We start from the raw sequence: 27,844 nt of genomic DNA on the forward strand, positions 1-27,844 counted from the left end.
TTTTAAAAAATTGAAATAGAAAAGCTGACCTTAAATTGTTTATGCAGTCTGCCAATCAAGGTGTCCTGTCTATCCCTAGAGACAAAATTGATAAAGTACCTAGAATCAAATCTACAAATACGTAAGTCTGTATTCAAAAGGAATCATAAAATGAAAATTTACATTTCTATGTGACAAATGACCTCATGAACAAAATGAATGTGTCGCAGATGAGAGAAAATAAATACAATTTGAATCCCTCCCCTCAAAAAAGGTATTCAGATCAAGAATAGCTAAAGAACTCCAAAGATGAACAAGGCACATAAACCTGCAGAAAGCACACAAAGGACAAAAACCATACTCTTCATCTTCTATACTTTTCAAGTTTTAGTAGGGCACATAACTGTTCAGCTAGAGACTTTATTCCCCAACCCTCTTTGCAGCAAACCATGGCAAGTTCTTACCAAGAGAATATGACCAGAAGCAACTGTGCAACTTCATCATCTAAAAGGAAGTGACCTGCTCTTAACTAAATTATAGTCCCCTTTCCTACGTACTGGAATGGACATGACAGCAACCCAGCCGCAATGCTGTCAATGAGGGGCAATGCTCCAGGTGATAGCAGAGAGACAAGATAGAAGAAACTTGGGTCAACAAACAATAATCTGGAGCAAAAGACGACTCATCAACCTAAGTTTTCCATCCTCAGAAATACATGAGAGAAAGTTCAATTTGTTTTATTTAAGCCACTACTATATTTTGGGATCTCTGTTACAGCAGCTTAACCCATGCCCTAATTAACACAGAAAACTAGTATCAAGAGTGAAGAACTGCCATAACAAAAACTTCAAGTGGCTTGGTGATCAGGCCGTGAGACATTGATAATGGAGTTTGAAAATCAACTGACCCTTTTTATGCTGTATTAAAATATTTAATACAGCTACAACCTATTTGGTATGCAGACTGTACCTACAGAGCCTGTAGCTCTAGGGAAAGCATCTGGAATGAGCCAAAGGGTATTCTGTGTTGCCTCTCTCTAGTATTTTTACAGCCAAAGATAGAAAAGAATACAATTCTGCTACAGAGACACTCTCTGCCTGCCTATTATATTCAAAGTACTATAAAATTATCATATATATAAATATCTTTATGAAAGCATTTCATTTCTACTCAGAGAGGCCCAGACACATTTTGGGATATACCCATTTTATACCATTCTTACTACTGGGTAATAAGAAAGGGGAAGAGAAAAATAAGTGACAAACGTAAAGGAGGAGTAAGAATAGTGCCTTCAGAAACTCACAACGAGTCAAATGGACCAGGGTCAGAAATCATTACATTACCCTGGAAACATTTTTCTTCCTGGAGCCAGATCCATTTATCCCCACTCCCAAACTGTGCTCCCTCCAATAAAGTATGACTTGTCTGTTTCCTTTTAGTATGCTGCTATCTACCATATATGACCTCTAGTCAAAAATGTCCTTCTCCTAGCACAGTATATAACAGTCTCAGCTTTTTCCTTATTTTTGTTCCCACAAAAGAAAATACACAGCACTTTTATTATTTTTAGGGGAGTTTTATTGCTTACAGCTAAGGGAAAACAAGTAGGACAGTGTCTCTCTCTCCCTCAAATTAGAGCCAGAAGGAAACAGAAAAGTTAAACGTTAATGTTACTGGTTGGTCGGTAGGTTTGCAGGTATACAACCTTTTGAAATTATGTTTCCTGCATTTCAAAGAGGAAAAAAACAGATTCAGACTATAGAGTTTTTTTGTTTGTTTGTTTTTGTTTTTTAAGAAATAGGATCAGCACCAGATCTGATCCCACAAAGCAGGTAAGAAGACAGGCTTTCAGAGTTCATCCTGCTCTCTTTTCTCCTCTAGCTATTATCATTACTGGCTCTGCCCATGGTTCTAACCTGGATCTGCTACAGCAACAGTAGGGAGTGGTAAGTTTTGGTTTTACTTTTGGTTTAGATTTTGTTGTTTTGGTCTTGTGTTCTTTAACAAATAAGGAGGACTCTATGACTGCTTCTTAGGTAGCAGTAATTCCTGCCACAAAATAGAAACAAACAACAAAAAAGGTATCACTAAATATGCAATACTTCAGGTAATAATAGAAGCTGTCTTTAACTGTCACTCTTCATTTGGTAGAATATGTTAGATCTTAGTATCTGTCAAAGTCAAGGCAGGACAATTGAGTGTTTATGTCTCTCTCTCTTCTACTAATCCTAGTCTTCAAACAATTGTCAGAGTTTGGCAGCAGAATGTAAAACACACTGCTCTGGATAAAAATGATGTCAACCAGGGATCCAACCAGAGATGTCATCCAGAGATGCTCCGGATGAAATGACTAGAAACCCAGCGATATCTGAGGAAATACTCCTGATGCCAGTACTTAATTATCTCTAGTTTATTATTTAAAATGTACTCTTGAATACTATCCTATGCTTTGCCTAAAGAAAGAAGTTTGCCAATAAAGTAGTCCAGGTTTGGCTACTCCAACACTTTGCAGAGTTTTTGCCTTCCATAAGGTTCAATTAGCTCAAACTGCCTGCAAGCCAAACTGTGGAAACTGGAGCAGACATTTAAAAATTTACACTGCATTTTTAAAACTTCAGTGTGGTATTTTTCTTGAATATAAAATCCCCAATATATCTTTCCCCTTACTTTGAACCTGACCTAAACACAGGCAATGGCACTTGGTCACAAAATGCGCCAAAGTCATTTTGGTGGACCACTGCAACCCTGGGACAAGGACAGGTGAGGCAATTTCATCTGTAGCCACTATCTATGGATAATCTCCATCCACGAGGTGGCACATGTACAGTGGTAACATACTAAAGAACCTAATCACTGACCTGGCGTGGTGGCTCAAACCTGTAGTCCCAGCACTTTGGGAGGCAGGAGGATCACTTAAGCCCAGAAGTTCAAGATCAGCCTGGGCAACATGGCAAAAGCAAAAAAAATTCAGCTAGCCTTGGTGGCACACACCAGTAGACCCAGCTATTCAGGAGGTTGCGGTGGAAGAATCACTTAAGCCTGGGAGGCAGAGGTTGCGGCTGAACCAAGATCATACCACTGTACTCCACCCTGGGCGACAGAGCAAGACCCTGTCTCAACAACAATAAAAAAGAGAACCTAATCACATGTAAGTAAATTCCTAAGAGAACTTGAAGAGATTGTGCACTTCATTAAATAGCATCATCTATGTGCCAGGCATATCTCTGGGGATGCAAAGATAAATTAGATCTAACCCTTTCCCTTAAATAATTTCATAACATACCCTCTTTTAAACCTTTACTTTTCCACCTCCAATGACTCTAATTTATCCTACATAAATTGGTTCTAAGACATGAGAAAGTTTAACAGCAAAAGTTGTCTGCTGTGTTAGTTAAAATCAAAGGCCTGGAATCCAATGGTTCCGAGTTTGCATTCTAGCTCTGCCATCTGCTAGCCATGTGACCTTTGGCAAGTTATTTAACTTCATCTCAATTTTACTTTGCTGGTCATTTAAAAGACAGACAATACCACCTAGTATAAAACTGTCTTTATTATTTTAAAAAAAAAAAAAAAAAGGATGCATGAAAAGCACTTAGCTCAACATCTTAAGTGTAGTGATGTAGCTGTTACTCTGATGACCTCTATCTACATTCACACACTATAGTCTATGGATTTACTTGTCCACCTCACCTACTCAATTTTTTTTTCTTTTTTTTTTTTTTATTAAAGACGGAGTCTGGCTCTGTCACCCAGGCTAGAGTGCAGTGCTGCGATCTCGGCTCACTGCAAGCTCCGCCGCCCGGGTTCATGCCATTCTCCTGCCTCCCTAGTAGCTGGGACTACAGGCACCCGCTACCACACCCGGCTACTTTTTATATTTTTTAGTAGAGACGGGGTTTCACCGTGTTAGCCAGGATGGTCACGATCTCCTGACCTCGTGATCCACCAGCCTCAGTCTCCCAAAGTGCTGGGATTACAGGCATGAGCCACTGCGCCTGGCCCTCACCTACTCAATTTCTAACTCTTGATGTCATATCATGAATTGTTAAATTGCATTATGAGAAGTAACGGGAATAAAGAGAACATTTATTTAGCCCCTCCTGGCTCTATACTCCAGACTTAATATATCATTAATTTAGAATGGTTATTTACCAAACAAAATTCTGAGTAACAACTACATACTATAATTTCTATTCAAATGGCAGTCATTACAAAGATAGTCAAGATCCCTACGTTTAATGGATCTATGTGAAAGACTGAAAATAAAAATAGCATACAATAGGCCAGGCGCGGTAGCTCACGTCTGTAATCCCAGCACTTTGGGAGGCCGAGGTGGGTGGATCACGAGGTCAGGAGATAGAGACCATCCTGGCTAACATGGTGAAACCTCGTCTCTACTAAAAATACAAAAAGTTAGCCAGGTGTGGTGGTGGACGCCTGTGGTCCCAACTACTCAGAAGGCTGAGGTAGGAGAATGGCGTGAACCTGGGAGGCGGAGCTTGCAGCGAGCCAAGAGCACGCCACTGTACTCCAGCCTGGGGGACAGAGCAAGACTCCGTCTCAAAAAAAAAAAAAGGGACACAGTAATAGTCACGATGCTGGTAAGCATATGGTATGATGGGAGTTAAGGGGAAGAGGTAGGTAATACAGCTCAGAAAGGCTTCAGAAAGGTGTTAGAAGCCCAGCTAAAACTAAAAGGATAAATCAAAGTGTGCCTAATAGTTCTCTCTCAAGTCTTCTCTTTTAAAAAAAGAGCAACATCTAACATATTTTCTTCATTTAAAAGATACGGAAACTAAAATCTGAAAGTTAATTACAAGCTCAAGATCACAAAGCTAATAGAAAACAAAGCTGGGATCCAAAATCAGGTTGTGCAACTCTAAAGCCTGATGTGCTCTTTTCACTACTTCCCCCACCTGGCATAGCATCAAAGTGTAGCTTGTAAGTTTTATAAATACATCAATATTAAAGAGAAATGTTAACAGTCTTACTAGGACCATGTTACTGAGTGACCATTTACTGAATATAAAGACTATGAGATGATAACTAAAAATACAGTTTTTCTCTTTTTTAAGCACTGCTGAATAAAATTATGAAGTGGAGAGAATATTTATCTCACAGTCAAGTTCACAGAAATAAAGCATTTTGATTTTTAACAATTACAAAAGTATTTCCCTCAAAGGTTAAATACTTCTTTGAAAGGACTGTATGTAGCCTACAAATATACTGAACAAACTTACCAACATTGATAGCATAACAGACTATGTCAAAAATATTTTAGGTCAATTATGGACTCCCTTATCAATACATTAGTATATTCTTTCAAAGTACCCTACTTTTTCAATGGATTTTTAAAGTTTGCTTATTCAAGGGTTCCGGGATTTTAGAGGGAGAAGTTACTTCTTTATTTTTACTAACCTCTCATTTTTACTCACTTCCAAAATTTAGAATTCTAAGAAAATATTAAGAATGTAAGTAGCAAGCACAGTGGTATTAGTGGATACCTAAGTCTTTGTCACCAACAGAAATCATGGATATTTTCTTATCACATGCAGTTGTTGCAGATATCCCAAAATATCTTTCACCATCATCAATACTTCAAAATTACAATAGTTACAAAATTCACTGCTAGATTTTATAATTTAAGTGTGGATTAAAAAGATGTCACAAAATTACAAGTTTGGCTTATTTTTATTTCAATGCAGTTGTTTATCTTTGTAATCCTATTTTGGTATATTTTTATTTTACTCATTTAAAAACACTATTTGAAAAAGAGTCCATGGACTACATCACACTACCAAAGGGGACTATGGCACCGAAAAAGTTAAGAACCCCTGTTCTATATGTGCCATTCACAGGAGACCACACCCCCAGTTTGACTATATGCTCTATGAAAACAGGAGCTGTATCTGTTTTTATAAACCAGAGCTATCACAAAACCTGAATGATGTTCGATAATTGCTTAATGTTAATCATATAATATAAACAGATAAATCGTATATACAGACACAAAGATTTACAAAAGCACAGAGAAAAATAATATATTTAAAAATAACTCATATTTACTAACTATGCAAGTAAACACTGACATTCATTATCAACCAGTTATCCAAAAAATATGCCTTCCTCCCTCTATGCTTTAATCAACTTTTTTTTTTTTTTTTTTTTGAGATGGAGTCTTGCTCTGTTGCCCAGGCTAGAGTGCAGTGGCATGATCTCAGCTCACTGCAAGCTCCGCCTCCCGGGTTCACGCCATTCTCCTGCCTCAGCCTCCTGGGTAGCTGGGACCACAGGCACCCACCACCACGCCTGGCTAATTTTTTGTATTTTTAGTAGAGACAGGGTTTCACCGTGTTAGCCAGGATAGTCTCTATCTCCTGACCTCGTGATCTGCCCACCTTGGCTTCCCAAAGTGCTGGGATTACAGGCATGAGCCACCACGCCCCGCCCTTTTTTTTTTTAAAAAAAAGAGATGGGCTCATGCTCTGTCACCCAGGCTAGAGTTCAGTGGCACAATTATAGCTCATCATAACCTCAAACTCCTGGGCTGAAGGTACCCTCCCATCTCAGCTTCCCCACTAGCCAGGACTACAAGGCACATGCTATCATACCTGGCTTTTTTTTTTTTTTCTTTCTTTCTTTTTTTTGTAGAGACAGGGACTCACTATGTTGCCCAGGCTGGTCTCAAACTCCTGGGCTCAAGTTATCTTCCCACCTCAGCCTCCCAAAGTGCTAGAATTACAAGCATGAGCCACCATCATCATGCCCAGCCTAATCAGCTATTAAATAGAATAACTTACTTCCCTTACCTCCAGAGAATGGCAATATTTTTCATGCTTGCTTCCTACTAAAACTACAGAAGAAAACATAGCTAAGAAATTGTGTAACCATGTCCCTTCCTTCTTTTGAAAGAAGTTTGTCTCCTGACAGTTATGTTTCCTGGATGTATCTCATTGAATCTAGTGTATCCAATGTCATCAAAATTGTGTTGTAAAGCTAAAGTATTAGCACTACATTAGAAAAAAGCAAATTATTTATTAACCCTATATTCACTAAACTAATTAAATATTGGCACTGATTAATAATACGAATGTGGTTGCTGCTTTCACAGAACAATTTAAGCAACTAAAAGTAAATATAGAAAAAAAGCACTAATTTTCTCTGGGAGTTAACAGTTTTACCGATGACTTACTCTCTTTATACTTATCCACAGTTCCATAAGTTTCTACAAATATACATTAGTGTTATCATATTTAATGTGATGTTTTAATGCAAACTCAAAAAGCTTAAGAGTCCAATACTTGTCAAAAGCCAAAAAATATATGGGCATTAATTTAAACAGTAATTGTTTAAGTAGGATAGACTGCTAATAAATGAAAAAAAAATAGTAATTGTTAGAAGTCAGCTGTTCGCTAGGTGTTTTATTTAGCTGTTATCAATATTTCCTTCAGTTTTCCTACGTAACTTTTAAATGTTTTTAATGGAGTTTTTTGCAATTAATGAAAGAAACGAAAATAAAATCAACAAATTAAAACATACATCTTTATAACAGTTATTTCTACCAATACTGATCTTCTTCTGAAATTTAACTTTAGGCCTTAAAAACAAAAATCAACCAATGAAACTGTCTTGGATCCTCTAGACCAGCCCAAGTGTCACCTGAACAGCAACGAATGACTCTGGTTGATGTCAGCAGAGCATCAACCTGATGCCAAGCCTGACCTAAATTCCTAACCCACAAGGATCATGAAATATGTTTGCTTTTTAAGCCATTGTGTTCTGAAATAATTTGTTACATGGCAATAAGTAGCTGACGTTTTCATTTTAAACTTCAGTTTGAAGATTATGTATGGCTTATCAAAGACATATAGGTGGCTTTGCTCCACCATCTCTTCATCTAAACCGGCGAAGCAGTCAGTATTTCAAACAAGGACTACACAAGAAAAAAGCTCAGGAGGGTTTTGCTCCAGTGCAGAAGTGACCCATATGATTTCTACCCACAATTCACTGGACACAATCATATGGGCCCCTCAAGCAGGCTTGGAGCTGTGTAATTCCACCACATATCCAGAAGGGAGAGTGCCAGAGCTATTTGACAGACACCACCAATATCTACCACCACAATACATAATTTTAAATAATCTACTAAACTTAGTGGAAAATATTATCCGAAGAAAAACCTGATAATTCAAAAAGACAAGAGTCAATTACAAACTTTCACACCAAAAAAAGATAAGAAAGGATAGATAAAGTTAAATTGTTAGGCCAATTAATGTAACAAGAATCCAGGCTTTTTCTTTGTGCCAAATGTCACCATAACCTGTTCAATGAGTAGCTATACTCAAAATGTACAAACAATAATTTGGGGTGTCCACTTTTTAAAATAATAATATCACTAAAGTTTCTATTCTTGTAAATAAAGGCATATATGGGGTTTACACAAAGTTGAATATTTAAAACATATGCAAATAACTAAAAGGCACTGAATTAAAGTAACATATGCAAGGCTTTGGAACTCCAATTCCACCTGTCTCATCAAGTGTATGGACAAAGCAAAAGACCCCTATCTTGTCTATGTCAATTAAACACTAACATCTGAAAGCCACCACTAAATAAGAACCAACAGTTATTACATAAGCAACAACGAAAAAGTAACAAATAACTAGACCAGAAGATAATCTAAGATTGTGACACATAAATAAGGCAGTATGATAGACATCATTAGTGGAAATCCCTCAAAGGTTACTCACAAATGGTAATGTTGATATTAAATCAAATAGTTTTATTACTTTAATAAGATTAATATTATTTATGAGACATATTTATACTAATGGATAGATATTAACTTAGTTATTGTTAACTATTAATTATAATCCATTCCACTAGTTATAACTGACTTACCAAATTAGAAAAGGGCTATAACTATAGTTAATACATTTAAAAAGCTAAACTGAAAAATCAACAACTTTTGCTAGATGCATAAGGTCAATAAAGTCACAGGGCAAACAGGTACCCTCAGAATTGGAGGGACAGACAAGAATCACAACTTACCTGACCAGAAGCCCATGGGTAAAAACCTCCATGGGTACAAAAATCTGAACCATAATTGACAAAACGCTGGAGGTTCAGTGTGGAGAAGTCTGGAAGATAAAAACTACAGAGGGACCCAGTCATTGTGGGGCCCAACAGTTTTGTGTTTTATCTCTAGGAGTTCTACCAGTTTCTCATAGTGAATTTCACAGAAAAATCCCTTCTTGCTTTCAACAGCAGGAGGGGAAAAGGAACCATTTCTAAATACACCAGAGCATTCTCTTAACAAGGCCTGCCTTCAGGAGAAACTATTTAACTAAAGCCTAACCTACAAGAAAAGAAATAAACTCCAGACAGTTCTAGCCTAAGAGAATTATCTAACTCTAGCCCATTCTAGGCCATTCTGCCCCACCTAAGAGCAGTGAAAGCGCAGGACAGGGAGGAAGAATAAAAAACTCAGACTTCCCCCTCCTCCTACAAGGCTCACCACATTACTAAAGGCCTATTTACAGCTATTGTCTTTACCCAGAGAAAAAAAAATTACAAAGTATACTAAAAAGCAAAAAAACACAGTATAGAGCAACATCAGAACTAGACTTGGATGTAGGAGGGAATTTGAAATGATCAGATGAGGAATTTAAAGCAACTATGATTAATATGCTAACGGCTCTAACAGATAAAGTAGATAGCATGCAAGAAGACATAGGCAATGTAAGCAGAGAACTGGAAATTCTAGAGATTAAAATGAAAGAGATTTTAAAAAACTTTAACAGAAATGATGAATGCTTTCAGTGAACCTATCAGTAGACCTCACACAGCTGAGGAAACAATCTCATTGCTTCAAGATATTTCAAAAGAAACCTCCAAACCTGAACAGCAAAGAGAAAAAGACTGGGGAAAAGAAAAAAAAAAAAAAAAAAAAAAAAAGAACAGAATGTTTAATACAGAAAACTACAAAAAGATAACATGTAATGGAAATATTAAAAAGAAAAAAGAGACGAAGAACAAGAAATGTCCTCAAATTAATCTCAGAAACCAAACAACAAAGAACATCAAAAAGGATAAATGCCCAAAAAAACTACACCTGGTCACATCATATTCAAACCACAGAATACTGAAAAATCCTGAAAGAGCTCAGAGGGAAAAAAAATACCTAAGGTAATAATTACATCAACTCAGAAACCATGCAAGCAAGAAGAGAGAGAAGGAAATATGTAACCCGTTGAGAGAAAGAAAATATCAACCTATAATTCTATACTCTGCAAAATTATCCTTCAAAAGTGAAGGCTTTCTCAGGCAAACAAAAATTGAAGAATTTGTTGTCAGATGACCTACCTTGCAAGAAATCCTTTAGAGAGAACAAAAATGGTACAGGTCAAAAACTTAGATCTGTATCAAGAAAGGAAGAGCATCTCAGAAGCGGTAAGTGAAGATAAAATTTTAAAAAAACTTTTTTCTTATTGTTAACTGATCCAATAGGTAAGTTTGTTCAAAATAATATCTGCAACAATGTATTCAATTATGATTGCTTATGTATAAATATATATGCTTATGTATAAGTGAAATGACTGACAGCAACAATACAAGAGATAGGAGGGAGGAATTAGAATTATTTTGTTCTTATAAAGTACTCACATTAGAAGTGAAAATTACAGTGATGCCATCTTATCCATGGGGAATATATTCCAAGACCCCCAGTGGATGCCTGAAACCAAGTAATAGCAAATCCAATATATCCAGTATGTTTTTTCAATCATACTAAGATGGCTACTAAGTGAATAACGGGCAGGTAACATATACAGTATGGATGCACTGGACCAAGAGACGATTCACATCTCAGGCCAGAAGGCACAAGATTTCATTGTGCTACTGAAAACAGCATACAACTTAAAATTTATGAATTGTTCATTTCTGGAATTTCCCATTTAATATTTTCAGACCATGGTTAACTGGAGGTAACCCAAATTGTGAAAAGCAAAACCATAGTTAAAGGGAGATACTACTGCACAGTGTTATTAGAAAGCAGACTTGGACTTGTTGTAAATATATATTACAAACTCTAAGGCAACAACTCAAAAAAAAAAAACTGTGCTAAGAAAGGAGAGAAAACAGAATCATACAAATTACTCAATCAAAACCACAAAAGGCAGGCTGGGTGCAGTGGCTCACGCCTGTAATCCCAGCACTATGCAAGGCCGAGGTGGGCAGATCACGAGGTCAGGAGTTCGACACCATCCTGGCTAAGACAGTGAAACACCGTTTCTACTAAAAGCATAAAAAATTAGCTGGGCAGGGCGGCGTGCGCCTGCAGTCCCAGCTACTTGGGAGGCTGAGGCAGGAGAATGGCGCGAACCCGGGAGACAGAGTTTGCAGTGAGCTGAGATGGCGCCACTGCACTCCAGCCTGGGTTACGGAGCAAGACTCTGTCTCAAAAAACTATAATAAAACAAAGTAAAACCACAAAAGGCACAAATAGAGTGGAAGACAAAAATAGGAACAAAGAATAAGGACAACAAATGGAAAACAGTTAACAGATATGGTAGATATCCATTCCATTATATCAACAATCACTGAAGCTGGGCATGGTGGCTCATCCCTGTAATCCCAGCACTTTGGGAGGCCAAGGCCAGCATGTCAAGACCAGCCTGGGCAACACAGCAAGAACACATCTCTCCAAAAAAATTATTTTTTTTAATTAGCCAGGAGTGGTGGTGTGCACCAGTACTCTCAGCTACTTGGGAGGCTGAGCACTGGTAGTTCCAGCTACTCGGGAAGCTGAGGTGGGAGGATGGCTTGAGCCCAAGAGTTCAAGTTTACAGTGAACTATGATGGCACCACTGCACTCCAGCCTGGGTGATGCAGTGAGACTCTGTCTCTAAAAATAAAAAAGAATCACTATGAATAACAACAGTCTAAATATACCAATTAAAAGACAGAAATTGTTATAATAGGTTGGTTTTTTTTCCTTTGAGAGTCTTGCTCTGTTGCCCAGGCTGGAGTGCAATGGCACAATCTCAGCTCACTGCAACCTCCACCTCCCGGATTCAAGCAATTTTTGTGCCTCAGCCTCCTGAGTAGCTGGGACAGGTACTCACCACCATGCTCGGCTAATTTTTGTATTTTTAGTAGATGTGGGGTTTCACCATGTTGGTCAGACTGGTCTCTAACTCTCGACCACAAGTGATCCACCTGCCTCGGCCTCCTAAAATGCTGGGATTCCAGGTATTAGCCACCGTGCATGGCCTAGAATAGATTTTTAAAAAAGAAAACCCAAGTACATACTGCCTACAAAAAAAACCACTTTATAATAGAAAGTTACATATAGATAAGAAATAAATGGGCCAGGTGTGGTGGCTCAAGCCTGTAATCCCAGCACTTTGGGAGGCCGAGACGGGCGGATCACGAGGTTAGGAGATCGAGACCATCCTGGCCAACACAGTGAAACCCCGTCTCTACTAAAAAATACAAAAAGCTAGCCGGGCAAGGTGGCGGGCACCTGTAGTCCCAGCTACTTGGGAGGCTGAGGCAGGAGAACCACGTAAACCCGGGAGGCAGAGCTTGCCGTGAGCTGAGATCCGGCCACTGCACCCCAGCCGGGGCGACAGAGCGAGACTCCCCCCACAAAAAAAAAAAAAAGAAAGAAATGGATGGAGAAAGATATTCCAGGTTAACAATAATCAAAAGAAAGCAGGAGTAGCTATATTAATTTCAGACAGATCAGATGTCAAAGTTATCAGGAATAAAGAAAGGCAATTTATAATGATAAAGAGGTTAATTCCCAAGACATAACAATACTTACCATGTGTGTCTAAACAGAATATCGAAATATGTGAAGCAAAAAAATGATACAATCGCAAGGAGTAAGAGATGAATCCACTATTATAGCTGGAAAGTTAAACACTCCTCTCAGAAATAGATCTGGCATGCAGAAAATCAGCAAAGGCACAGTGGAATCTGACACCATTAATCAACTGGAAATAACTGACATCTAAAGACTACTTCATCAACAATAGCAGAACACACATGCTTCTCATCCACATGGGACATTTACCAGGCAGACCACATTCTGAGCCATAAAACATACCTTAACAGATTTTTAAAAATAGAAATCATACAATGTCTGCTCTCAGACCATATCAGGTTTAAACTAGAAATCGGTAACAGAAAGATAGCTTAAAATTCCAAAATACTGAGACATTAAACAATACACTTCTAAATAACACACAGGTCAAAGAAGAAATCTCAAGATAAATTGAAAAATATTTTAAACTAAATGAAAATAAAAAGAAAATTTGTGAGATGCAGTGAAAGCAGTGCTTAGAGGAAAATTTATGGCATTTAACACATATCCAGCTGACCCTTGAACAATGAGAGGGTTGGGGCTCCAACATCCCCCACCACAGTCAAAAATCTGTATAACTTTTGACTCCTTGAAAACTTAACTACTAATAGCCTACTGTTGACAGAAGCCTTACCAATAACATAAACAGTAGATTAACATATATTTCTGTGTTGTATTATATACTGTATTCTTACAATAAAGTAAGCTAGAGAAAAGAAAATGTTATTAAGAAAATCATAGCCGGACACGGTAGCTCACACCTGTAATCCCAGCTCTTTGGGAGGCCGAGGCGGGCGGATCAGGAGGTCAGGAGATGGAGACCATCCTGGCTAACATGGTAAAACCCCGTCTCTACTAAAGATACAAAAAATTAGCCGGGCATGGTGGCAGGCGCCTGTAGCCCCAGCTACTCATGAGACTGAGGCAGGATAATCGCTTGAACTCGGGAGGCAGAGGTTGCAGTGAGCCGAGATCACGCCACTGCACTCCAGCCAGGGCAACAAGGAAAAGGAAAAGGAAAAGGAAAAGGAAAAGGAAGGAAAGAAAAGAAAATCATAAGGAAGAGAAAATATATTTACAGGACCATACCGTATTTATTGATACCATAAGTTTATGTCACCTGTTTACAAGACTGTCTAGCTGAAACAGTGGGCAACCTCAGGTACAGACATCCATCTATGGTATAAATGAAGCAATTCAACTTTTTCTTGTATGTCATGACTTTGCTTCTTGTGGGGAGCACTTTAAGCATCATTAGTGGCACTTCATATGGGTCCCATGGTGTTATGCACAATTTATAGCATTGCACTAAACATGATGAAAGATACATGAAAAGCTCCAGAGATCACTTTTTACCAAGATACCCAATTTACTGGAGAGATGAACTGCTCAAAGATGATTGGTATCCCATAGTGTTTTAATCAGATACTTGCAATACTTGAGTTCACTGCAATAACAACAGGAGGTGGCCACATAAATTAAGAAAAAGGTGTGCATTAATGCATAAAGTATATGTAGATACTGGTCTGTTTTATTGTTTACTACCGTAAAATATACACTAATCTATTACTGAAAGTTAAAATTTTTCAAAACTTAAGCACACACTTAAAGACTGTATGTGGTACCATTGGCAGTTGAGAGAAATGTAAACAAAGGTAAAGATGTGTTTGCATTTCTCTCAACTGCCAATGGTACCACATACAGTAATTACAACTGTAATAATTATGTGGCCACCTCCTGTTGCACACCTTTTTCTTAAATTTTTTAAATATTTCTAGGCTACACAGTCCAGCTACGCATTTTTTCAAATTGTCACAAATCTCAAAAACATTCCCAATATATTTACTGCAAAAAATCCATTTATCAGTGGATGCACACGGTTCAACCCCAAGCTATTAAAGAGTCGACTGTTTCAGAAAGGAGGGAAAATCTACACTCAGTAAAATCAGAAATGAAAAATGGGACATCACTACAGATCCCATGGAATCTTAAATAATCAAGAAATACTATTAACAACTGTATGCCCACAAATTTAATAACCTAGATGAAATGGACCAATTACTTAAAAGACACAATATGCTTAAGCTTACACGAGAAGAAATAATCTGAATACGTCTATACCTATTAAACAAATGGAATCAAAAATTAATAAACTTCCAATATTAAACATACCCAGTTTGGTTCACTGCTGAATTCTCCCAAACATTTAAGGAAGAAATTATACCACTTCTCTATAATCTCTTTCAGGAGATAAAAGCATAGGGAAGGCCCGACACAGTGGTTCACACCTGTAATCCCAGCACCTTGGGAGGCCGAGGCGGGTGGATCACCTGAGGTCAGGAGTTTGAGACCAGTCTGACTAACATGGTGAAACCCCGTCTCTACTAAAAATACAAAAAATGAGCCAGGCAAGTTGGCAGGTACCTGTAATCCCAGCTACTCAGGAGGCTGAGGCAAGAGAATCGCCTGAACCTGAGAGGTGGAGGCTGCAGTGAGCGAGATCGCACCATTGTACTCTAGTCTGGGCAACAAGAGCAAAACAATGTCTCCAAAAAAAAAAAGCATAGGGAATAAAGACAACTCACCAACAAGGATACACAGATGGTAGATAAGCATATGAACAGATGTCCCACATTATACGTCATCAGGGAAATGAAAATTAAAACAATGAGGCATCACTATACACCTATTAGAATGGCCAAAATCTGGAACACCAACACCACCAAATATCAGTAAGTACACAGTGCAACAGAAACTCTTATTCATTTCTAGTGAGAATGCAAAATGGCACAGCCACTTTGGAAGACAGCTTGGTGGTTCCTTACAAAACTACAATACTCTTGCCATACAATCCAGAAATCATGCTGCTAGTATTTACCCAAATGGGTTGAAAACTTACATCCACAACAAAAACTGCACATAGATATTGATAGCAGCTTTATTAACTGCCAAAACCAGGGTGTAAATAGAAATTCCGTCAGTAGGTGAATGGATAAATTGCGGTCCATCCAAACAACGCAATATTATTCAGCACTAAAAAGAAATGCACTATCAAGACATGAAAAGACATGGAGGACCAGCACGGTGGCTCACGCCTGTAATCCCAGCACTTGGGGAGGCCGAGGCGAGTGGATCACCTGAGATCAGGAGTTCGAGACCAGCCTGATCAACATGGAGAAACTGTCTCTACTAAAACCACAAAATAGCCAGGTGTGGTGCATGCCTGTAATCCCAGCTATTCAGGAGGCTGAGACAGGAGAATCACTTGAACCCGGGAGGTGGACACTGAGGTGAGCAGAGGTCGTGCCATTGCACTCCAGCCTGGGCATACACAGCAAGACTCTGTCTCAAAAAAAAAAAAAAAAGAAAGACAAGACATGGAGGAAACATAAATGCTTATTATTAAGTGAAAGAAGCCAGTCTGAAAAGGTTATATATCCTATATGATTCCAACTAATTGACATTCTGGAAAAGGCAAAACTATGGAGACAGTAAAAAGAATAGTGGTTGCCAGAGGTTAGCAAGGAGGGATAATAGGTGGAAGACAGAATTTTTAGGGCAGTGACTATGACACTATAATGATAGATACATTTCATTATACATTTATCCAGACCCACAGAATGTACACCAAGAGTGAACCCTTATGTGAAGTATGAACTGTGGATAATGTGTCAACGTAGGTGTAAAAATTGTGACAAATGCACCACTCTAGTATAGGGTGCTGATAATGAAACGGGCTATGCATGTGTGAGGAAGGGGATTTATGGGAAATTTCAGTACCTTCCTCACAATTTTGCTACAAACCTAAAATTGCTCTGAAAAATAAAGGCTATTTTTGGCCGGGTATAGTGGTTCACACCTGTAATTCCAGCACTTTGGGAAGCCGAGGTGGGCGGATCACCTGAGGTCAGGAGTTCGAGACCAGCCTGATCAACATGGAGAAAACTCGATCTCTACTAAAAATACAAAATTAGCTGGGTGTGGTGGCGCATGCCTGTAGTCCCAGCTACTCGGGAGGCTGAGGCAGGAGAATCGACTGAACCCAGGAGGTGGAAGTTGCAGTGAGCCGAGATTCCACCATTGAACTCCCGCTTGGGCAGGAAGAGTAAAACTCCATCTCAAAAACAATAAATAAAGTCTATTTTTAAAAATTTATGCCAGAAGTAACTGAATGTATCGACGTGAACTCACATTTGCAAGTGTGTGTATAGATCTGTGTAATTACAGTCCTCTCAAAACAGGGATATGTTCTGAAATATGCGTCATTAGGCAATTTTGTCACTGTTACACAAACCTAGATGGTATAGCCTACTAAAAAGCTAGGCTACTTGGTATAACCTAGTACTCTAGGCTACAAACCTGTACAGCATGTTACTGTACTGGTTATTGCAACTATAACACAATAGTCAAGTATTTGTGTATCTAAACATATGTAAACATAGAAACAATGTAAGAATACGGTGTAAAAACACAAAAAATGGTACACTATATAGAGCACTTACCATGAATGGTGCTTGTGGGACTACAAGTTGCTCTGGGTGAGTCACTGAGTGAATGTAAAGTCCTCAAACATTACTGTACACTAATGTAGGCTTTATAAATACTGTACACTTAGGCTACACGAAATTTTTAAAATTTTTTTTTCTTTGCTCAATAAATTAACCTTAGCTTACTGTAACATTTTTACTTTATAAATTTTTTAAAACTTTTTGACTCTTTTGTAATAACACAGCTTAAAACACACATTGTACAGCTATACAAAAAAAATCTCTTATAAGATTTTTGGTTTTAGGGTTTTTGTTTTCTTTTTTTATTTTCTGTTTTTGTTTTTTTTCTGGGGGGGTTTTTTTTTTTTTCCTGTTTTTTTTTTTTTTTTTTTTTTTTTTTTTTTTTTTTTTTTTTTAAACTTAGTCCAGGCCTACACAGGGTCAGGATCGTCACTATCACTGTCTTTCCACCTCCACATTTTGTCCTACTGGAAGGTCTTCAGTGATAATATCACACAAGGAGCTGCCATTTCGTGTAATAATGCCTTCTAATATAGCTCCTGAAGGTTCTGCCTGAGGCTGTTCTACAGCTTTTTTTCTTAAGTAAAAGGAGTACACTCCAAAATAATGATAAAAATTATAGTATAGTAAATATATAAACCAGTAACATAGTCACTTATTATCAAGAGTTATGTACTGTGCAAGAGTGTATGCAGTATACTTTTGTATAGTACATATAATTGGGAGTACACTAGGTTTGTTTATACCAGCATCACCACAAATATGTGAGTAATGCACTATGCTGCGCTGTGCTATGACATCACGACAGCTATGACATCATGACAGCTATGACATATTGAGGTGACAGAAATTGCTCAGCTCCATTATAATCTTATGAGACCACTGTCATATATGTGATCTGTTGTCATTATGCAGTGCATGACTGTACTAGTATATGACTAAAGTGGACTCACATAACCAATTCTCAACAGAAACAATAGTAATATGCATCCCTTGAGCCTAGATTTTTGTTCCTAATACTATTCTCCACTAAAAAACTACAAGTCCTTAGAGAGTAGCTGATTTCATACCTTGGGGCAGGGAGAATTTTAAATGGGCCTGAAAAATGAAACTTTTGCCAAAGAGCATAGAGCTCTGAAAGGTTTTGAGATGTTATTTAAAAGGACTCAGAAGCCAGCTGACAAGAGGCTCCCATGAGCCAAACTATGACAACTTGAACACTAGGAAAAAAATGTTTAATTATAACTAACTGAATTATAATTAGCTAATTATAATTAACTAAAACAAGTCTGCAAAGACCTGATTATGTGATTCTCAAGAAAAAAGAAGTTTCTCTTCTCCTCAAGTAACTAGCACTTCACTCAAGTTTATTTTATTCATATAAAAAATGCGCAGAGACTGGTAACAGCCACCATCTACAAAAGATGAAATTTTCTCGGCTGGGTGCGGTGGCTCATGCCCGTAATTCCAGCACTTTAGAAGGCCGAAGCAGGTGGATCACGAGGTCAGGAGTTCAAGACGAGCCTGGCCAAGATGGTGAAACCCAGTCTCTACTAAAAATACAAAAAACATTAGCCGGGTGTGGTGGCAGGCACCTGTAATCCCAGCTACTCAGGAGGCTGAGGCAGAGAACTGCTTGAACCCAGGCGGCAGGTGAGATAAAGTGAGTGCAGTGAGCTGAGATAAAGATGAAATTTTCTTAACATAAAATATTACCAAATAAGGTTTCTTATTACTTTCCCAATGGCTACCCCTAGATTACTCATTCCCATCCACCCACCATGGTAGGAGATTAATCTTAATTAGTATTCTTTTCTTTTTTCTGAGACAGGATCTCACTCTGTCGCCCAGACTGGCGAAAGTGGTGCGACTGATTACAGGTCACTGCAACTGGTGTCTCCTGGGATCAAGTGATCCTCCCACCTCAGCCTCCTGAGTAGCTAGGACCACAGGGGCACACCATCACACCCAGCTAATTTTTGTATTTTTTTTGTAGAGGCGGGTTTTCGCCATGTTGCCCAGGCTGGTCTCCAACTCCTGAGCTCAAGCGATCCACCCACCTTGGCCTCCCAAAGGTCCAGGGTTACAAGTGTGAGCCACCACGCCCAGCCTAACTACAAATCATTAAGTAAGCATGTCAAGGCACAGCATTTACAGGGAACAAGAGAACCTTCAAATAAATCCTGGGGTTTTGAGACATACACAGAGAGGTTAAACCCTTGCAGCAAACTTGAATTTGCTTTTAAATGAACTAGAAATTTATGGAACTCTCTCTGTCTGGGTTTATTTGCAGGTTAGTGGTTGTAACAGTTATTCTTTCTTTCACTGTTCTCCTTGCCCTATGTTCACTATGTTCCCTAAAAGAACTGGACAATGGCCTTTCCAAGAACAAAGACAAAACAAAGACTAGTACACTTGGCTGTATTAACTTTAGTAAAAGGCCAGGTTAAAAATAATAGTTTTCTGCTCCTATTAAAACATTTCTCTAAACTGTATTTGCCTTGACATCTCATAGGAGACAGCATGAGAAGAGAGTCCATGTGTGGGGCTTACTACTCTCAGATAAGGAAAAAAAAAATGCCAGGAATTTAGTTTTGTTGTAATGTTTTAAAGTTCCAAGAATAGCAGGTAGCTTAGAAAACATAAAAAACGAAAATTCAAGAACACAATACTGCTTCACTTAGTGAATCCAATTCCTCCTATGTCCCTAGAAGTATTCTTGGCACTGGGGATAAATGAGCTAACAAGACAAATCCCCTGACTTCATAAAGCTTACATTCTAGTGTGGAAAGCATACAGTAAGCCAATATGGAATTAAACGTCCTATCTGTTAAGTACTAGGAGGAAAATAAAGCAGGAGAAGACAAAGTGACAAGTGCTACTTTTTAGAAAAGTTTGTCAGGAAAGGTCTGTGGGAAAACTATAACTGAGTAGAGACTTAACTGAAGTAAGGGAATAAGCTGTATGAATATCTGAGAAAAAATTTTTCCAAGCAAAGAAGACAAAAAGTGCAAACGCATAAGAAAGGAGTATGTTTGGTGGGCTCCACGAAAAGCTAGGAGGCCAGTAGGGATGGAGCCCAGTGAACAAGGGAACATAAGATATGGTTATACAGGTGGCCACGGTCAGATCAATGAAGTCTGAAGACAGTGGTACTGTATGAACTTTGAATTTTATTCTAAATATCACTGGAGTCTTTGGATGGTTGACAGAGGGATTCACTTTGAATTCGGAAGGATCACTCTGGCTACTAGGTGTAGGACAAGAGTAGAATGAAATGAAAAGGAAAGGAGCAAGACCAGTTAGGAAGCTACTGCAGCAGTCCAGCGGAATGATAGTGTGAAGTTCTGGAATAACAGCAGTGGAGGGGTCAAAGGAGTTGAATCCAGGATATACTGGGTAGGCAAAGCCCTCTAGTGGGCTGGATGTCTAAAATGTGAAAATGTGAAATGTGAATGTCTAAAATGTAAAATGTGAAAATGTGAAATCAAGAAAGGTTCCATCTTTTCAAACCTGAACAACATACAGTGGCAATATACCAGAGGTGGTAACACTGGAAGAGAAGTTTTCAGGATAACAACAAAAATTTCCAGAGAGGACACATTAAATATGAGATCCTCTTCAGACATCTAAGAGGAGATGTTAAGAAGCAAGCTGAAAGATACAGGTTGTGTTCAAAGCAAGAAAGAGCTGGTGACGTAAGTTTAGAGTCATTAGCATTTAGATAACACAATAATAGCACAAAAATAGATAGTAAGTCATCAAACTGAATAAGACTACCTAATACACAAAATGAGCGAAGAGAATGAGGAAAAACCAGTGAAGGAGGAGTAGGAAAAAAAAAACCCCAGGAGAATGCAGTGATCTCAAAGTCAAGTTTAAAAAAAAAATTTCACTCCTGAGAGTGGTTAGCTGTGTGAAATGATCCTGAAAGGTTAAGGAGGATGAAGATTAAAAGTTGGTTTGGGCAATATGAGATAATGACATTGACAAGAGTAATTTTAGTAGAATGGGAGGAAGAAAGCTTGATTAGAGTGAGCTCATGAGAAAATGGTGAAAAATAAGTAGTAATCATAGGTATAAATAACTCAAGGATTTTTGCTATGATGGAGCAAAGAAGCTGTAGAGTACCTAAAAGGGGATGTCAGATCAAGAGAGCTATTTGTGCTGAAAGGGGGTGGTTCTGTAGCACCCTCCTTATGCTAATGAAATAAATCCTGGAGAGGGAAAAGTTACTGATGCAGGAAAGCAAGGACAACTGCAGAACCAAATCCATAATACGTGAAAGGGGACACAATGTAAGACACAAGCAGAGGAGCTGGCCTTACCCACAGACAGTCTTTATCCCATTTTACCAGGACAGAAACTACAATATATGGGTAGGGATACAAGCAAGAAAATAGATTTGATGGTGGATGAATATGGAACTTCTTTTCTAATTGTTCTTTATTTTTTATTTTTTCACTGAAACAAGCAAGATCCATCACTAAAGAATCAAAAATGAGAAGAAGTGTTGGAAGTTTCAGGAGAAAGAAAACGTGGTGAAATAATCATCTTCAATAATCAAAGGGCTGGACACGATGGCTCATGCCTGTAATCCTAGCATTTTGGGAGGCCGAGGTGGGCGGATCACCTGAGGTCAGGAGTTTGAGGCCAGCCAGGACAACATGGTGAAACCCTGTGTCTACTAAAAATACAAAAATCAGCCAGGCATGGTGGCGGGTGGCTGTAATCCCAGCTACTCGGAAGGCTGAGACAGGAGAATCACTTGAACCTGGGAGGCGGAGGCTGCAGTGAACCAAGATCACGCCACTGCACTCCAGCCTCGGCAACAAAGAGCGAAACTCCGTCTCAAAAAAAACCCAAAATTTTAAAAAATAATCAGGCCGGGCGTGGTGGCTCACGCCTATAATCTCAGCACTTTGGGAGGCCGAGATGGGTGGATCACAAGGTCAGGAGTTCAAGACCAGCCTGGCCAACATGGTGGAACACCGTCTCTACTAAAAAATACAAAAATTAGCCAGGCTTGGTGGCGTCTGCCTGTAGTCCCAGCCCAGGAGGGAGACTGAGGCAGGAGAATCACTGGAACCCAGGAGATGGAGGTTGCAGTGAGCTGATACCACACCACTGCACTCCAGCCTGGGAGACAAGAGTGAGATTCCATCTCAGAAATAACAACAACAATAGTCACAATAATAATAATCGGAGCTAGACACGGTGACTCACACCTGTAATCCCAGCTTTGGGAGGCAGGTGGAACACCTGAGGTCAAAAGTTCGAGACCAGCCTGGCCAACACGGCAAAACCCTGTCTCTACTAAAAATATGAAAGTTATCCAGGCGTGGTGGTGTATACCTATAATCCCAGCTACTTGGGAGGCTGAGGCAGGGAGAACTGCTTGAACCCGGGGGGTGGAGGTTGCAGTGAGCCGAGATTGCACCACTGTACTCCAGCCTGGGCAACAGAGCAAGACTCTGTCTCAAAAATAACAACAATAGGCCAGGTGTGGTGGCTCATGACTGTAATCCCAGGACTTTGGGAGGCTGAGGTGGGCAGATCATGAGGTCAGGAGATCAAGGCCATCTGGCTAACACGGTGAAACCCCATCTCTACTAAAGATACAAAAAATTACCTGGGCGTGGTGGCGGGCACCTGTAGTCCCAGCTACTCAGGAGGCTGAGGCAGGAGAATAGCATGAACCCGTGAATCCGGGAGGTGGAGCTTGCAGTGAGCTAAGATCACGCTACTCACTCTAGCCTAGGCAACAGAGCAAGACTCTGTCTCCAAAAAAAAAAAAAAAAAAACTAAAGCTTCAAAAAGACTTTTCACTAGTAAAATAACAATACATAGTATAGAAAAAAAATATGAAAAAGAACAGAAATTATATAAATTCAAGTTTAAAGTACTATAGTAATTAATGAATATGCACAAAAGGGTGAAATTTAGTATTCTGAACTTCCAAGCATCATTTTGTTACTCTAACTAGACCTTATTGGAAAGAAAAGAAACTACAGATTATTTGAAGGCTTTCCAAGAATTATACCTATATAATAGCAACACATCTGACAACCATAAGGATTTCTGGGAAAATGTATTTTAAAATACATAACAATTTTTAATTTTTCTCATCTCTTAACTGTATGATATTCTGTAAGCATCAAGATGATATTCAACTTCAGAGACAAAGCCTATCACTGTGTCTAAACTCTATCAACTATTGAAAACTTTACCAATGAGAGACTATCTCCTACAGGTATCCTCTAAATACAATATGAATCCTAGTCCCTTTGATAACTTACCACTGACCTGTAAATTTTGGAAACTGCTTTGGGCAACCAACTCTAGCCACCTTTTAGCAGATGTACAACATACAACAGCTTATTTAAGGGCACCTAAAAGTCCAACAGACCAGAAACTATTTGGTCTAGTTTGGCCTAGCCTCTCACAACATTAATTCCACAATGAAACATATTACTTTTTTCAAAACACATATTAACAAAGTAAGCTTTAAACAAACACTAGATGGTTCACAGGCCAGAATATACTATGAGCAATCATACTAACAGCCTGGATTACTGTTTCTCCCAGTCTCTATTTCCTTGATAAAACATTTATCTTCAGATATGAAATAATTATACTAAACCAGGGCTTAGGGGAAAAAAGAGAGACACAGAGCTCAGTGTTTTTACTTTGTCATTAGTTATCAAAACTACTTAGGCAGATGAGAAACTTAGAGTTCAGTATAAAAACAAATGCTTAATACAGAATATTGTTACACAGATGCTACATGCAGTGCATAGACATATGCAAAGTATCATATACATTCTTATAAACTCTCGAGTTTTGATACCTGTTTCCACAATTGTTTCTGTTTCTGTTGTCTCCAGCCCATCCATGCTGTCCTCATCTTCCACAGCAGTTTTTCCCCTACTTCGAGGTCTACAGGAAAGAAAAAATAAGCACACAGAGTTACATATTAAATTTTAAGGCTTAGACTTATATTCAACATAAAGCACAATTTGAAGGTATACAAAATAAATAATTTGGGCATTTTTCCAGCATTTTACCATATCAAGTAGAAAATGTCAGCGTTTACAATCATTTTCTCCCTTAAATCCAGCACTTCTTTATACTCTAAATGTGAGGACAGACCCACATGAATATAATTGTGTCCTCATAATTCACTTAAGTACTCCTCACTCTGGTTTTGCCCCTCTTTTAGGTAATATTCTGATGTCTCCCTCTGTCTACAGTAGTGGCTTTTAACTACATAATGGGTTCTTTACAAAGTTCACATACCAGGTTTGACTTCTACATTTAATAAAGTTGATGCGAAATGACCAGATACATGTATTTTTAAAAGCTTTGTAAAGGGTGCTTTTGGTGACTGTGATGCAGATGACTAAACAACAAAATTTTTTAAATTAAGCATAATTATAATCATGTCCACCTTACAACATATAATTATGTATTATATAATATATAAATTAGTATATATTTATAATATATATGAATTATATATTATAAATTTATAATAAAATTTAATTTATAAACACTTCAGGAAAGTAAAATAAAGAGTCACAGTAAGGTGAAATTCCTGACCAAAAAAAGCCAAACTAATGTCTTTAAATTTTTTTAATTATCCTAAATAAGGTACAGAAATGAGTAAAAGAAAAATTAGTAACACATAAGAGCAACAAGATATTACATATAAAAACTTAGAAACTGACAAAGCAGTACTCAGATAGTTTCAGTGTTTTAAATTATTTCACAGTATTTTAAATTCTTTAAAAGAAAAAGGCTGGGTAGGGTGGCTCACACCTGTAATCCCAGCACTTTGGAGAGTTGAGATAGGTGGATCATTTGATTGTAAGAGTTCAAGACCAGCCTGGCCATCATGGTGAAACCCCATCTCTACCAAAACAATTCAAAACGTAGGCAAGCATGGTGGCATGCCAGTAATCCCAGCTAAAGAAAAAAAACAAGGAAGAGAGGGAGGAAAGGAGGGAATAGAAAGAAAAAATACAAATCAACTCAGTATTTAATCGAAAAACATAAAGCATTTAAAAAGTGAAAAACAGCCAACTGTGGTGGCTCGCACCTGTAATCCCAGCACTCTGGGAGGGTGAGGAAGATGTATCACCTGAGGTCAGGAGCTCAGGACCAGCCTGGCCAACATGGTGAAACTCCATCTCTACTAAAAATACAAAAATTAGCCGGGCATTGTGGTGTGTGCCTGTAATCCCAGGTACTTGGGAGGCTGAGACATGAGAATCGCTTGAACCTGACAGATGGAGGTTTCAATGAGCTGGTATCATGCCACTGCACTCCAGCCTGGGCGACAGAGTGAGATTCTGTCTCAAACAAACAAACAAACAAAAAAGGGAAAAACAATATGAAATACAATAATAATATGAAAAAAGAATAAAACAAAGAACTATGTTTTAAACAACAAGAAATCCATTTAAGTCTTGTTCTCATAAAAAAGTAGGCCAGGCGCGGTGACTCAGGCCTGTAATCCTAGCACTTTGGGAGGCCAAGGTGGGTGGATCACCTGAGGTCAGGAGTTCAAGACCAGCCTGGCCAACATGGCAAAATCCCGTCTCTACTAAAAATACAAAAATTAGCTGGACGTGTTGGCGCACATCTGTAATCCCAGCTACTCAGGAGGCTGAGGCAGGAGAATCGCTTGAACCCGGTGGGCAGAAGTTGCAGTGAGCCAAGATCACACCATTGCACTCCAGCCTAGGCAACAAGAGTGAAACTCCATCTCAAATTAAAAAAAAAAGTTAACCAACCTAAACCATGAAGGAGCTATAACACAAAAAGATATTAAAAATCAAAGTGACCAGCTGGGAGTGGTGGCTCATGCCTGTAATCTCAGCACTTTGGGAGGCCAAGGCAGGCAGATCACCTGAGGTCAGGAGTTCGAGACGAGCCTGACCAACATGGAGAAACCCCGTCACTACTAAAAAATACCAAAAAAAAAAAAATAGCTGGACGTAGTGGCACATGCCTGTAATCCCAGCTACTCGAGAGGCTGAGGCAGGAGAATTGCTTGAACCTGGGAGGCAGAGGTTGCAGTAAGCTGAGATTGCACCATTGTACTCCAGCCTGGACAATAAAGGTGAAACTCCATCTCAAAAAATAAAAAATTGAAGTAATCAAAGTCTAAATCGTTTTATAATTACTAAAAAGTATCAAAAGGTCGGTCTTCCCAAAAATGAAAAAAAAGGATATATCTGACTCAGAATTCCAACAAACATTGTCAAAACTAATGAAAATAAAAAACTGAGAACAATCCTATTGAACATAATCAGAATGCCAGGATGATTCAATATTAGAAATTTGTTAATGTTCCATAACAAGTCAAACAGTCAAAATAGCATCATTTCAAACTTCACAGGGGGAGAGGGGAAAGAAGGCAGAACTAAATAAAAAGACTACAAAACCTGAAAGATGAAAAAGGGTGATTAAGGAGAGAACACTCTAAGGTGAATCTTATTGTTCATGGACAAAAAGAAAGAATATCTTTAGAATTTATTAAGTAGTTGTTTTTAGGCTGGGCACAGTGGCTCACGCCTGTAATCCCAGCACTTTGGGAAGCCGAAGCGGGCGGATCACGAGGTCAGAGGATCGACACCATCCTGGCTAACACAGTGAAACCCCATCTCTACTAAAAAAATACAAAAAAATTAGCCGGGCATGGGGGCGGGCAATTGTAATCCCAGGAGAGGATGAGGCAGGAAAATGGCGTGAACCCGGGAGGCGGAGCTTGCAGTGAACCAAGATCAAGTCACTGCACTCCAGTCTGGGCGACAGAGAGAGACTCCGTCTCAAAAAAAAAAACAAGAATTTATTAAGTAGTTGTTTTTAAATTTGATAGAAAACATTGAAGTAGAAAGAAGGGATGAGAAAATGTGATCAATCCAACAGCAGGCAGAAAAGGAGTGAAAACAAATGGTACACAGAAAATAACATAAAAAGGTAAATAGAAATATGAATTTTCACAGTAAACATAAATGGCTTAAACTGTCATAACGATAAAAAATTAATTCACTTGGATAACATGAGAACTTCAGATTATATAAAGCAAACATTTGCAGAACAAAGAGAAATTGATAACTAATCATTAGAGAGACATTAACATCCCACTCTCAGAAACTGATAGATGAAACATTATAGTTTGAAGCATTTTAAACAAGTATTTGGACAACACATTGAGCAAGCATCACTAGATTACTCTATCAATCTTCTTTTATGTCTGACTGTGTTCAAACACAGTGGATACAGAAATAAATAAAACAAAATCCCTCCCTTCACAAAACTACATTCTAGTGAGAACAGACAACAGTAAACAAGTATTACACATACAACATCCAAGAAAAGAAAGCAAAGAAAAAGGGACTATTTTAAATAACAGATTTATTAAATAAATGTTTTAAAATACAATTTTATTTCAGGAGCCACTTCAGCACAGAACTGA

The 27,844-nt window shown here is 38.5% G+C and overlaps 1 protein-coding gene across 12 annotated transcripts in view; it reads right to left on the reverse strand.

The window, feature by feature from the left end:
- The window catches only part of KMT2C (lysine methyltransferase 2C), a 290,786-nt gene that overhangs the window by 195,268 nt on the left and 67,674 nt on the right, over nt 1-27,844 (reverse strand). For all 12 annotated transcript variants that reach the window (XM_073009508.1, XM_073009512.1, XM_073009515.1 and 9 more), the window contains one exon: nt 24,209-24,297. In XM_073009508.1, coding sequence (XP_072865609.1) covers nt 24,209-24,297 — 89 coding nt within the window. The remainder of the gene's footprint in view (nt 1-24,208; nt 24,298-27,844) is intronic.

This window comes from Chlorocebus sabaeus, chromosome 21 (assembly GCF_047675955.1).
Source record: "Chlorocebus sabaeus isolate Y175 chromosome 21, mChlSab1.0.hap1, whole genome shotgun sequence".
NCBI classification, from domain to species: Eukaryota; Metazoa; Chordata; class Mammalia; order Primates; family Cercopithecidae; genus Chlorocebus; species Chlorocebus sabaeus.